This window comes from Gobio gobio (assembly GCF_949357685.1).
Source record: "Gobio gobio genome assembly, chromosome: 24".
Lineage (NCBI taxonomy): Eukaryota > Metazoa > Chordata > Actinopteri > Cypriniformes > Gobionidae > Gobio > Gobio gobio.
The window spans coordinates 5,583,294-5,597,617 of record NC_137120.1 but is presented as its reverse complement, the minus strand read 5'-3'; the positions used below and the strand labels follow the sequence as shown (position 1 = coordinate 5,597,617).

General features: G+C 40.2%; 1 protein-coding gene across 1 annotated transcript; it reads left to right on the top strand.

The window, feature by feature from the left end:
* LOC307120110 (uncharacterized protein) lies at nt 1-12,814 on the top strand. The gene is made up of 7 exons (XM_079806977.1): nt 1-177; nt 10,228-10,539; nt 10,944-11,237; nt 11,394-11,696; nt 11,880-12,230; nt 12,323-12,466; nt 12,563-12,814. Exons 1-7 carry the CDS (start codon nt 132-134, stop codon nt 12,589-12,591), a joined length of 1,479 nt encoding a protein of 492 aa, XP_079663103.1. The 5' UTR covers nt 1-131; the 3' UTR covers nt 12,592-12,814.
* The last annotated feature ends 1,510 nt before the right edge of the window (nt 12,815-14,324 follow it).

The following is a 14,324-nucleotide window of genomic DNA, read 5'->3' as shown; positions in this document are numbered from 1 at the left end:
GAAGGTCGAGTTTCACTTCACTTTACTACAGAGCACATCTTTACTCCACATCAGTACATCTGTCATTTTATTACTGAAGCAGTTTTGAAGAGTTTGTTTTTTTTCATATTTGTGGACTGAATCCATTGAAGATGCTTTGGACTGTTTTGCTCTGTTTGTGTTTCTGGTGTCTGGATGGTGAGTTTTAAATATATTTTTTATATGGTTGCTTTGGTTGCTTCTGTTCTGGTACCATCTGATAAATGACTGGTTAAATTACTCAGACATTCACTGTTACAGGCCAATACTGATAGAGGGGCATTTAAATGCTAAGGGTGGGCAAACTCACACTGACAGAAAAATCCAAACTCAGCAGGTGACATATTTATATCAAATTTGTATATAAGGGAGACTTCAGCAACACGTAATCCTGGAAACAATTGCAATTAAGTGCACAATATAATTTACGAATTCACTACAGACCACAATGCTGCATAAAGGTATATATCCATATATAATTTTTACAAAAAAATAGTACAACTAATAGAGTTGGAGACATCAGCATTGAACTTCTGCTGTGCTTTCGCTCATTTGTGCATTTCTAACTCAAGGCTCAAAAATGAGTTTTATCAAGTTGCTGATTCTTCGAAGTTCATTGAACTCTTGCTCCGATCAAATATTTTGAACACAATCAGCTGTGCAGTTTACAAACTTAATGGCCGCGAGTAAATCAGTGTTTTCAGCTTGAAGTGTTTTGTTTGCTGGTCAAGAAGTCTCAGTATCTTGTGTACCATAAAAGCAATAAAGCTGAAGTTTGGTTCTGTCACTGATCGCACCAGTCCTGTAGCCTCAACATGAATGTCTGTGCCATGAGCTCGATCATTACTTACGTCCGCCAACAACGAATGTATATCTCCCAGGAACTTCAGAATAACACAAACTGTGTCTAGACAGCTGCTGATCCAAGAGACGTTTTAGCATCTCGCACAGGAACGGCAATTGTGGGCTTTCTGATGAACTTGTAAAGTAGATCACAAACTCTGTAAAAGTATTGAATTTCACTTTGAGTCGACAGCACATGAGCAACCACTAGATGTAGTTTGTGATTAAAACAGTGTGTGTGAGGAAGTGTTTTTGTATGCCTCCATGTTTTCCCGACAGAAGCGGCCTTTGTGAGCTCTGTGATAATCATTTCTGTTCTGTTTGTAGCGTCTCCGTGAGCTGCGGTGCGACAGATACAAGACGTTCTTTAAACTCAAAGTTGTCATCAACATATCGAATCACAATGCAGACATTTTAGGCCCCTGTTGGGTTTCTGGTTTCATCAACTTTGACTGTATAAAATGCACCCCCCTACTTCTCTGATAATAACTTTTTTTCTTCTGTAACTAAAGTGCACCTTATTTCAATGACCTGATTCTGGATTTCTTGGCAAGTGTAAGCTGCATTACAGGGAATTGTTTGGACAGCATTTTTCAGTTCCACTTGTCTGAGGATGTACTCGAAGAGGGATAAAAATAGCCCACTGCCACCATCGGACAAGCTACTAAATGCATCCTGGTCTCCTCTTAGTGAGCTCTTTTGACCTAGCATGCTTTTCCAATCCCTTTTCTGTTCATAAGGCATGTTTCCAGTCCCAAACTTCCCTGATCGTGAAAATTGGATCTCAGACACCTGTGCAAAATGTTCTAGTGTCAAGTGATGCACCAAAATTTTAGATGGGGGTCTTGTTAACCAATTTCATACGTCCATCTCTACTCTATGATTGATGGCTGTTTTAATTAAAAGACAGCGAGGAAAGCACTTATTTCACTCATCACATGGTAATGAGCTTAAAGGATTGGTTGAACAAACTAATTGACATTGATTGGTTAAAAACACTGATCCTATGACTTGTTTGAGCATAAAAGCACATTTTAAACATAAACATTTTTATTCATATTAAAATACAACACTATGCTATATGTTAGGCCTTTTTATGGTAATCATTTTGTATCTGTTAAAATCACTGTGACAAGCAGGGTGGGCCAGAGCCGTGAGTGAGCGTTGCGAGGCCGGTGCGTGATTAGAGATGAGCGCCATCTGCGCATCACACCAGTCTCGAATTCTCTCACGTAGGAGCTCGGAAGCATAAAAGGATGAGCGACGACAGTGAAGGACGAGAGAGGACAGGCCTGGACTTTATGTTGTTTGGTTTACATTTTATTATGCGTGTGCAGCATTCGTCCGTTTTAACTTTCATTTCGTTTATTTATTTATTAAAGTCTTTTGAGCGCTCGCCAGTTCCAGCCTCCTTCTTCCCATATGAACATACCCCGTTACAATAGTCTTGCATTAATTAAGTGAGTTCAGATCTATGGGTACTGAATAAAAAATATTCTAGATTGAGCAATGTATAGCATGGCCGTCTAGGATATCAGTTATTCGCCTCTGTCTACCAAGACTGGCGAGTTTGTGATAAAGAGATCATAATCCGGCCGGTGCGAGACTCAAAGTGTTATTGGGATCCGGATGAACAGGTATACACTGCATGAAAAGTGGGATTTTCGACCCTGTAAACGCCTGTAGACTCCCGGAAATCTCCCCAATTTTTGGCAGTTTTTGACAATTTAGAGGCGGCAAACGTCGCGTTCGTCTGTGCCACAAATTGTCGCATACGAACCATGACGTAGGTGGAGAGCCCCCCGCTGAGACAGCACAGAGGTGCGACGCATCTAATTAGCATATGAACAGCAGCGAAACCAGAGAGTCAACGGGAATTTACTCACTCAGTATTGGCTGAAGCCACTACTTTTAAACAAGAAAAATCCCTTGTGATTGGTTGGCAGATCACTGCAAACCAATCATTATTGGTCACCCGTTGCTCATTGTAAATGTAAACCCCAATAATAATAATAATAAATATATAATTTATGTTGTAATAATTTATGTTTTATATTAATGTTATTGTGCTATGAACTACACTATTCATACCATCAAGGAATATATGGGAAAATGTGCCCGGACCGTGCCGTTTATTCAAAGAAAGAGCTTCATTTATAAACACACAGCAGTTTATTCAAAGAAAGAGCTTTATTGTTAAACACACAACTATGTACAGTGCAGCAGTAATGTCTCTTATGTTGTCCTCCAAAAACGTCAAAAAGAAGCGCCCAACACATTCGGGAAACACAGGCGTATATGGTGATCTGCCCAGTATTTCGGTATCGCCTCTAATCTGGATTGCAAAGTGGCACAGAGTTCGGCGAGCTCCAGGCTGCGAGAGGCCGGTGGCCGCACAATCCATCCAGACACCCCGTCAACAATGCCGCCCGGACAAATTGAATCTACTTAAAAAATTGGAGCAAACTGGTTGCCCTAAAAATTTAGTAATGTGAACTAAAACGAGTACATTTAACTTAAAATGTTTTAGTTAAAAAAATTCAGAACCTAGATAAAACTCCCCCTGCTGCTACTCTGATTTGCATTTGTGTAGCTCACAGCATGTTCATTTACATGTTAAAGCCTCCCCTAGAATTAAGGGGAGGGGGGGTCATGGGGGGACAACTGCCAAGCAAGGCCCACGTCAATTTCCGACAATTTACGGCAGTTTTCGGTGTTGCCTGCAAATTGCCGTGCACAGTCATAAACCTGAAGTTTCACGGCAATCTACAGTGCCACATACTGACGAAAATCCCACTTTTCATGCAGTGATAATTTCAACAAAGGGTTAATCAGAATGATCAAATGTGTAGTTAAACTATTATACATACCAATCGGCCTTCTAACCTAAATTCGAGGTCATGATAAAATGGAATTACAATTAATTTGCCACGCTGAAAAGACTGAACACGCAGAAACCTTCATCCACTTAACCGTCATTGGGACGACGAAAATCCTTACAAAATCCTCCAGGACTGAACCGTTTCTATCTCAAGTACTACTCCCCCAAATTCCGCTGTGTGCATTAAAATCCCCAGTCCAAATCACTAGTAGCTCAACTTTAGCCATTATTCCTTCCAGTTTTCTTCCTCTAACTGCAGTCCTGTTATAATAATAAACTATAGTAAGGGAATCTAAGCAGTGCGTGGAAATTGTCCCCTTCCTGCCTAATCTTCATCCTTTTGTCCATGAGTAACCAAAAGTGACCCCTGACTGCTTATTCCTTACCGTAGTCTTCCTCTTGTCTATGAAATGCCTAAATTGTCCCCTTCCTGCCTAATCTTCATCCTTTTGTCCACGAGTAGCCAAAAGTGCCCCCTGACTGCCTAATCTTTATCCTTTTTTCCACGAGCAGCCATAAGTGTCCCATTCCTGCCTAATCTTCATCCTTTTGTCCATCAGTAGCCAAAAGTGTCCCATTCCTGCCTAATCTTCATCCTTTTGTCCATCAGTAGCCAAAAGTGCCCCCTGACTACCTAATCTTCTTTTTTTTCCGCAAATAGCCTAAAGTGTCCCATTCCTGCCTAATCTTCAGCGGATGAATTCTCATAAACTTTTTGTTTGATTTTAGGAAACTTCATAAGGTACACTTGTAACTTATTCGACAGGGTCCCTGTATGCAGTAAGTGGACAATATCATATTTACAGTGGTTTTATGAGGTAAAATCAACTGTACACCGCACGGGACGCAATACAACACAGTGATGTACATTACAGCTATTAATTATGCATCATTAGCCTAAAATTGAACAGTACACGGACTGCATACAGGGGCCCTGTCGAATAGATCACAGGTGGGATGCACCACAGTTGGTCCAATATGGAACCCAGAGTATGGAGCTCCAAGTCGGCTTGGTTTCCGAGATACCCCCGGTCAAAGACCCATCGTAGACCAACTCCATAACTCCAAAGCCAAGCTGTCTTGGGGCTCCATACTCTGGGGTCATGGGGGTCCCATGGGTACCTCCCTACACCAGAGTTTGGAGCTCCAAGTCGGCTTGGTTTCCAAGATACACCCGGTCAAACCTTGACTGGAAATGGTCATATCTCGGAACTGGAAGGTCACAGGAGCTGGGGACGGTGGGGTTAGAAGGGGCCCTATGGCCTCTCTCCAAGCCCGGAGTTTGGAGCTCCAAGTCAGCTTGAGTCCCGAGATACACCTGGTTATACATAAGGGACTTTTGGACAAAACTGCCTTTATCTCGGAAAGGACATTTTGACACCCCCTCTGGGACCTTTCCTTCCGAAGCGCACCCTTTCCTGTTGGGCCCTGTATCTCGGACCGTAGGGGTGCTAGAAGCTCGGGCTAGGGCGTGTTTGAGAGGCCCCTAGAGACCTTACTTTGACCCGAGTTTAGTGCTTCTAAGCAGCTTGGTCGCGGAGTTATAGCCATTTGAGTTTCGGAGCCTATGGAGGATGTGAAAAGTCCAAAGATCCAAACAGAGTCCGACTTCCACCCCCTCCGCCGCTCTCAGCCAAGCCAAGGAAGGCTCACCCTCCCCAGCCATGGTCATATTCGCCTGCGACCCTGGAGGTCGACCTGGGTAAAGGACCCCATGGAGGGGGGCCAATGGCTGGGGGCTGGAGGCGGGACAAGGGGTGAAATAGGACGAAAGGGGACAAATGCGCACTCCATGGACATCCCTGCCCCATCCTGCTACGTCGGCCAATGGCTGGAGGCTGGAGGCGGGACAGGGGGTGGGGGCGAAAAAGGCCAAAAGCAGACAAAACGCGCACTCCGTGGACCCCAAGCCAAAACCTATTCTGCACCAAACGAAAAGGCAAGCATTGGGACTTGGTGCTGCCACCCTGTGGCCACAGCCCGAACTGCGCCAGGGGGCAGTTCTGCACAGGGACGGTCGGGCCCCCGCTGCGGGGCCCCTAGGGGGCCAGAGGCACGGGACCTCCTCCCCATCACGAACTGCGGTCCACACGGCGTCAATTTTGCAGCGTGTGTACCCCCGTTTAAGGACACTTCCCCAATGGGAGAAATCCTTCCCTGCTCAGTCCATACTATAACAATCATACATTCAAGCTCTATGCTGATCTCTACTATTCTATAATGTACCCCATTTTTAATAAAAAAGTGGCAAACCCACCTCCAACCCTATTTATTTGGTCTGCTCTTAAACTTTCATATCCTGGTATAACAAAATCTTAACAAGGTTTATGCCCTGACTCCTGAACACATATCAAGTCAGGTTTTTCAACAAATGCATCAATAAATCTCTTGAATTCTTGAACATTGGCTACTAGTCTTCTAACATTCCATTGCAGAACATAAAACATATAGCATACAGATAAATATATACTTAACAGTCCCTCCCCTGCCTGATAAGAACCTGCTGACTCCCTGATAATCCTTCATGCATATACAGAGCCGGCTCTCCCTATAAGCGAACTAAGCGGCTGCTTAGGGCCCCGCCGCCACTAGGGGGCCCCCTAACTACAGATTGCACTCGCCAGCGTCGCCGCAGTTTATCACGCAAGACGCTCAATTCGCGTCATTCGCACCGCGCGAAAAGCGCCTTCCGCGCCGCGGGACCTCTAGACGCGCGTCAACGCGCCTTTCCATTGACTTAACATTGAAATCAAATCACTCGCGCCAGACACTCTATTTGCGTTTGGTGTGAACGCAGCATAACGTTAGCTGTCCGTCGATTATGCTGAATCAACATTGCTTGCGCTATGGTCCAGCCGTCGGCCCCAGCTCTGGGCTACAGAACGTGTAGAGACAGACCCACCTCCTATGAATGTATTTTCTTTTTAACAGTTAACGTTACATGACCTACACTAGTTCTGGGAAAGAAAAAAACGAAAAATCTTTGTCTCAATAGACGCTTATTACAATAAAAAAATAGTTTAAGAACATTCGAGAGAAAGAAAGTAATAGGAAGAGAAAGAGCAATCATTTGACAGTCAAAATCAAAATGAAGTTTAAAATAAAGCGGTTAAATACAAGCTTTTTCTTATGGTCTTAATTGAATAGGCAATTAAAGATTATTAATAAATATTAATCTATATACTATTATGAAATATTTTATATAGGCTATTGTTAAGCTAAATCGCCCAGACCATTTAAACCTAAAGAAAACACAGTGTCCTCTCTGAAACATTATTGAATGATGATCGATACAAGACACCTAAAAGCAAAATGGATTTGTGGTCAATTTTAGTAAAGAACACTGTAAAAAAAAGCAGGTCCCCAATTGAAAATTTTCTAGTGAGCGATCACATCTAAATTTTTCAGTTGGCCAAATTGAATTAATGTGAATTGATGCATTTTAATTCAATTAAATTTCAAGAAATTAAATTTGGCCAACTGAAAATTTTAGATGTGATCGCTCACTAGAAAATTTTCAATTGGGCACCTGATTTTTTTTTTTACAGTGAATGTATTACTGTATGTAATCATAAAAGGTAAAAAAATATCTCACTCCATGCTGTGAAGGTTTAAAATATGAACAGTATGTAAGAGTTAATCAACCAATAATTAAATAATATAATTTAACATTGGATTTCTTTTAATTTACCCTTAACATAATTGTAAAAAACTAAATGTCACTTTCTCAGGAGGAGCCATTCTTAAATATTTTGGTGGTCGTGGAGAAACATTTCATGAGGCTGACACAAGTAAATATTTCCCACTGCCTTTCTTTTGAATAGTTTTGTGCGCAACTTCAACATAGCTAATTTTCCTCTTGCCAATAAAAAATTTAGTTTTATAATCATAATTCACTATGTTGTCTAATTGTACTTTAATATTAATTTAAAATGAATGTGTTTTATCTACTCTGCATACTGTATTTATTATTAATTATATTGTAATCTCAACAGCTGGAGGAGGTGACTCTACTGCTGCTTCAGTAGAGCATAGCGAGCCGCATACCACTATGGCTAATGTTGTAAGTTAGCTATATATTGTTAATGCTAAATTATTAATATTTATTTGTTTACAACAAATTGACCTTAAATTTGCAAATCTATAATCTTTACTTTTACTGTTTCAGTGAGTGTACTTTAATAAGCAGTAAAATAATTGTAGGCAATCATGTTAAAAGATATACAGATGAAATGTGTAAGTGTTAGATTGTATACAGTTGCTGGTTTGCGGTGCAAAACTCCATTATTCACTGCAAGGCAGGGCCCCAAAATTATCCTGCTTAGGGCCCCCAGATTTACAGAGCCGGCCCTGTGCATATACTTATACAACATCTCTGGTTGAATATCTTTAATCTTGAGAGATTTATCTGCTACTGCAATCCCCTCTCTTGCAACATCTGACTTATTCTTTGCCAACTATTTAAGTCTCCACACTGCTTCTGAAAAGAAGGCCAAAATTAAAAATGCCTTCTTTTTGATCATCAGGTGTTCATCTGCTCTCGTCTCTTACTCTCTTCACTAACTTAGCCTTTTCATGATAGGGACACCCTTTGAATGCAGCCACATGATTTCCCCCACAATTACAGCATTTAGTCTGGCTTTCACACTCTTCACTACAATTTCCACATCTAGGTTTTCCTCTTCATACTGTTGCTATGTGCCCAAACCTCTGACACTTATAACATCTCAAAGGAGGTCTTTCATAAGCGGGTAGCTTTAATCACCTTCTCTCCTTTTAATTGTTTTTTTTTTTATTCTTCCTCTGAAATTTCATAGGACATGTTATAGATATCTCATTTTTCTCCATTAGATCCAGGAATAAAACCCTCTATACTCTTACTGCTTACAGGCTTTAGTTTGTTGTATGGTTACCGAGTAGATCGTTCTCTGGGATGCGTTTTCATGAAAACCGAATGTAAAGAGTTTTATCTCTAAAAACAGATTAGCTTATAACGCTAGTATATGGGGCATAGAATAAGTCAAATTAAATCGCTAGTTAATACCACTAACAAGGCTCAAAATAGCCTCACACTAACACGGTAGCATAATGAGGGTCCCTACATGCAAACCGAAGCATTGAGAACTTTGTAAGTGTACAAACAGTTTAATAAGAAGATACTTTATAAAGACAGTACATTACGCGTATACAGAGAGGAGCCATCTTGGAAAACAGTCTCGACAAGTCGAGCCACGAACGCTGTGCTAAGTAATGAACTGTGACTTGGAATCTCATATGGTCCGTTGTTTCCGGAAGAAAGCACTGAACACAACAGAGAAAATAAATAAATAAAAATATTTTTTTTAAAAACTGAACGCAACAGAGACTAGTGCTTTCAATGGATACACACTAAAGAGATGGCGGATTATTTAACCGTGGCTCGACTTGTCGAGACTGTTTTCCAAGATGGCTCCTGTCTGTATATGCTTAATGTACTGTCTTTATAAAGTATCTTCTTATTAAACTGTTTGTACACTTACAAAGTTCTCAATGCTTCGGTTTGCATTTAGGGACCCTCATTATGCTACCGTGTTAGTGTGAGGCTATTTTGAGCCTTGTTAGTGGTATTACCTAGCGATTTACTTATTCTATGCCCCATCTAGCGTTATAAGCTAATTTGTATTTAGAGATAAAACTCTTTACATTCGATTTTCATGAAAACGCATCCCAGAGAACGATCTACTCGGTAACCATGTGTTAATTACCCCTAGGTTCATTTTTCACTGGAGTTGTCCTTTAATATTTCATTTTATTAGATGATTAGTTAATTGCATTTGTAAAAGGTGTTATAATGTATGGTTGGCCTGGGGTTTGTTGCATTTACACTGTTCTGACCAGCAGGGGTCGTCGTGGAGACAGGTGTCAGATTCGAAGCTTCGACACAATACGGTACATTTGCTTCAACTGTTTCAGTGTTTCACAAACCCTCGGTCTGCTCATCACTAAAGAAATGTGATTAAAAACACACACAAATAACTGCAATCCGACATACACGATAGCCAGCGTTTCTCCAAACCATCCGTGTGTCTCGCCCATGCCACCTCCCCAAACACACAACTTTTAAAATGGCTGCCATTCCCTTCTTATTGTTAGGCACATCATAATAAGAGTCCTTAGAGGCCAACAAAAGTTCCACTAATTCCCCCTCAAACAAAAGTCATAAGCAAATGCTCAAAATCAACATTGAAACTGTAGATAGATAGATAGATAGATAGATAGATAGATAGATAGATAGATAGATAGATAGATAGATAGATAGATAGATAGATAGATAGATAGATAGATAGATAGATAGATAGATAGATAGATAGATAGATAGATAGATAGATAGATAGATAGATAGATAGATAGATAGATAGATAGATAGATAGATAGATAGTGAAGCTTCATCAAACCAACATCAAGTGATTTTAAAGCTTTAATCTGTGAAAAACTCTGTTCTTCAGGTGTGTTTGGTGATTATGTTGAAATGAAGTCAGTGATTGAGGGAGATTCAGTCACTCTCGACTGTCTTACTGAACTGAAGAATGATGATCAGATTCTGTGGCAGTTTGGAGACACTAACATAGCTGAAATCTTTAAATGGGCCGAAAAATTCACTGTATATGATGGTGTTCTTGACGGGAGATTCAGAGACAGACTGAAGCTGGACAAACGAACTGGATCTCTGACCATCACAAACATCACGATGAAACATGCTGGACGTTATAAACGACAGTTCAACAGAAGGAGACAGTCTTATACTCTCACTGTCATTGGTGAGTTAAATATCAGTTTCACCTGTTTTATATTTTAATCAGCACAAATATTCAATTATTAATACAAACTCCATTTTGCTTTTGTTGTTTAATGATATTCAATTCAAATTTTAGTTTCAAACCATTTACTTTTGTAAATGACTGTCTTAATCTGTGTTGAACCCTGTTTCTGTTTGTTCTCCGTGTGTGTGTGTGTGTGTGTGTGTGTGTGTGTGTGTGTGTGTGTGTGTGTGTTGTGTGTGTGTGTGTGTGTGTGTGTGTGTGTGTGTGTGTGTGTGTGTGTGTGTGTGTGTGTGTGTGTGTGTGTGTGTGTGTGTGTGTGTGTGTGTGTGTGTGTGTGTGTGTGTGTGTGTGTGTGTGTGTGTGTGTGTGTGTGTGTGTGTGTGTTTGTGTTTGTGATACAGTTCAAATATCAGTGAAGGAGGGAGATTCAGTCACTCTAAACTCTGGTCTCACTGAACTGAAGGATGATGATGAGATTCAGTGGGAGTTTGAATACACTGTAATCGCTGAAATCAATAAACCGGCCGACAGCTTCACTGTATATGATGATGTTCTTGATGGGAGATTCAGAGACAGACTGAAGCTGGACAATCAAACTGGATCTCTGACCATCACAAACATCAGACCTGATCATGAAGGAGATTATAAACTATGGGCCAACTCTATGACTGTTAATTTCTATCTCAATGTCATTGGTAAGTTTTAATGACAAAAGTGAAATGAATTCATACACCATTCTGTTTCTTTTTGTTGTTTTATGATATTTATTTCATTTAAATTTAAATTAATTCATAAACCATCATAATCTGTTTATCTGTGACAAACCATGTTCTGTGTGTTTGATGATTCAGTGCCAGTGAAGGAGGGAGATTCAGTCACTCTAGACTCTGATAGTACTGAAATGGCTGGTGATGAGATTCAATGGAGGTTTGAAAGTGCTTTATTAGCGGAAATCAATAAACAGGCTGACAGCTTCACTGTATATGATGATGTTCTTGATGGGAGATTCAGAGACAGACTGAAGCTGGACAAACAAACTGGATCTCTGACCATCACAAACATCACAACTGAACACACTGGATGTTATAAACAACATAACAGCCTTCATAGCACGCCTTTCAGGAGGCCATCTTTTTTTTGTCTCACTGTCTATGGTGAGTTAAATATCAGTTCATCTTTTTTTATTTATACAGCTAGATCTAAAGAAGTATCTAATTATGGCTAATTAGTTAAAATGCTCTACTTGTGATCAGTTTTGGTTCCTCTCGATGTTTCTTCCTCGTCTGCTTGAATATCTTCATCATCCTCATTTCTCTTTATTCTCTCATGTTTTCCAGCTCGTCGTCTGCCTGTTCCTGTCATCAGCAGTGACTCTTCACAATGTCCTTCATCATCATCATCATCATCATCATCATCATCATCATCATCATCATCATCATCATCATCATCATCCTCCTCATATTGTTCATTGGTGTGTTCAGTGGTGAATGTGAGTCATGTGACTCTCTCCTGGTACAAAGGAAACAGTTCATTGTCCAACATCAGTGTGTCTGATCTCAGCATCAGTCTCTCTCTACCTCTGGAGGTGGAATATCAGGATAAAAACACCTACAGCTGTGTGCTGAACAATCCCATCAGCCACCAGACTCAACATCTGGACATCACTCAACTCTGTCCCACATGTGCAGGTACGGCAGCACGGCTGATATTAGTTGATGTCAGCGCTGATATTAGCGTTTATTGACTGAGCTGATCTCAGTTTGATGTTTTTATTCCTCAGACTCTGCCCACTGTTGTGGTTCCACTGAAGCTCTGATCCGATTGGTCCTCTCTGCTCTGGTGGGCGTGGCTACTGTCATTCTTGTGGTTTATGACATCAGATCCAGAAGAGCTGAAAGAGATCAAGCTCATATTCACACATCAGGTACATGATTGATTGTCGTTTCTCACAAACTTATTTTACATATATTAATATTTGTGAAATGTATTAACTTATCGCTTTATATGTTCATCTTTTCAGGAAGTATTGAGCAGAACACTGAACTTTAAAGGTTCTTCAAGTGTGTTTTTGTCATAATAAATACTGATGATTATTTGAGCTCCTGCTCACTTTCAGTGTCAGATTAAAAAAAATATATATATTATATTTGTAAGGCTTTGATTATATTTCTCTCATATACAAAAAATATAATATAGAGACTCACTTTACTAATACTGCTGTATATCTGTCATATGTATTTGCTTGCCTTTATCAATAAAGTTTTCTCACTCTGAGGTTCAAGAGTTTCTCCATGTTTTATTACATTTATTATGTTGAGTGATTGGAATACAGACTCTATGTGTATTTAAAAATTTTAGAGTTCAGCAGATCGCATTTAAAAATCATGAATATTAAGATGCAGAAACAATACTGCATTTAGAATGAACAACGTGATTGTTTTATTTTTAAATGCGATCCTTTAATGTGTCAACTGCTTAGCCTACATTCGGTTAAGATATAGCCTACTGTGTTAACTATAATACACGCTATTTTTGGCATACCTTTAGGCCTATGTGTATTTGTCAGTTCAAGTGCAGGACGCACCATGCCGCACACCAGACGCATGCACAAGCCAGCAATGCATGAATCTAATCACCATACAGGCAACAAAAAAAAATCACTTCAAGAATTAATAAAGTGGCATCGATGTCGAACGGAAACAGAAAGGGCAATCTATATTAGCCTATATCTTTCCATAGTCACACAGATTTTACACAGAAAGTAAAATACAGAAAAATGCCTATACTTACTCTTAGCAGCTTACGGTGAAATCATAATACATTAATAACGTTTTGAGACAAATTGTGTCATTTAATGGAAAACAATGTGAATGACGGGCCAGGATTTGGAACAACTCTGCGCTTGCGCGACCCCCTTTATTCTTAATCGTCTGTTTGCCAACTAACGTTAATATTCTCTTAATAGTCATGATACCTGAACAATGTGCCGTGCCGCAGCACATCAAAATTAATGCTTCTTTCAATAGGAGGTGAAACGGAAGTAGCGATCTAAATTTTGGGGTGGCACCCATGGTGGCCAGTCAGATGTCAGGACACCCCTCTGGCTCCGCCAATGAGAAAGAGATCTCACGCTGAGCTACATTGTGCACAACACAACACTTTAGGCCTGTGATATTAATCTAATTTGGCTTTGAATGAATATAAAAAGAAGATACGAGGTAAAACTATTAAAGGTGTCATGAACTGGCTTTTTTAATTTTTTAATACTGTTGTCTGAGGTCAACTTATGACGTTTGCATGGTATTTATATTCAAAAACATCATAATGAATAAGTAATAGGCTATTTTCTGCCCTGGTTTTGAGGCTCTCTGAAGAACTGGGTTTTGATGAGCGTGCCGCACTGAAGACTTGGAAGTAAACGCCCACGGCTAGGATTGGATAAGATTTGCATTTTTAATGAGCTTCTGCTCCCCTGTCAGTGAAAGTGTGTGGGAAAACATCAACCGGAAGGATTCGCCCACAGAGCTTGCAAAAATGTATTTATCAAACAGACACAATGATTTATCTCTCATCCACCCACAATTGATTGGAATGTTTTTTTTTATTACTTGGCCTGCCCGATCGATGGATATAAGCGCCCTTCGAGTCAAGAGAGTTATTTCACTATTTAAGACGTTTTGGTAGCCCGTCTGAAAAACTCATAGCCCTGGGACGTTGGGCTTTGCGAGCCCTGGCCCATACATGTCCGAGTCTGATCCTGATTCGCAATAAACCAACAACAC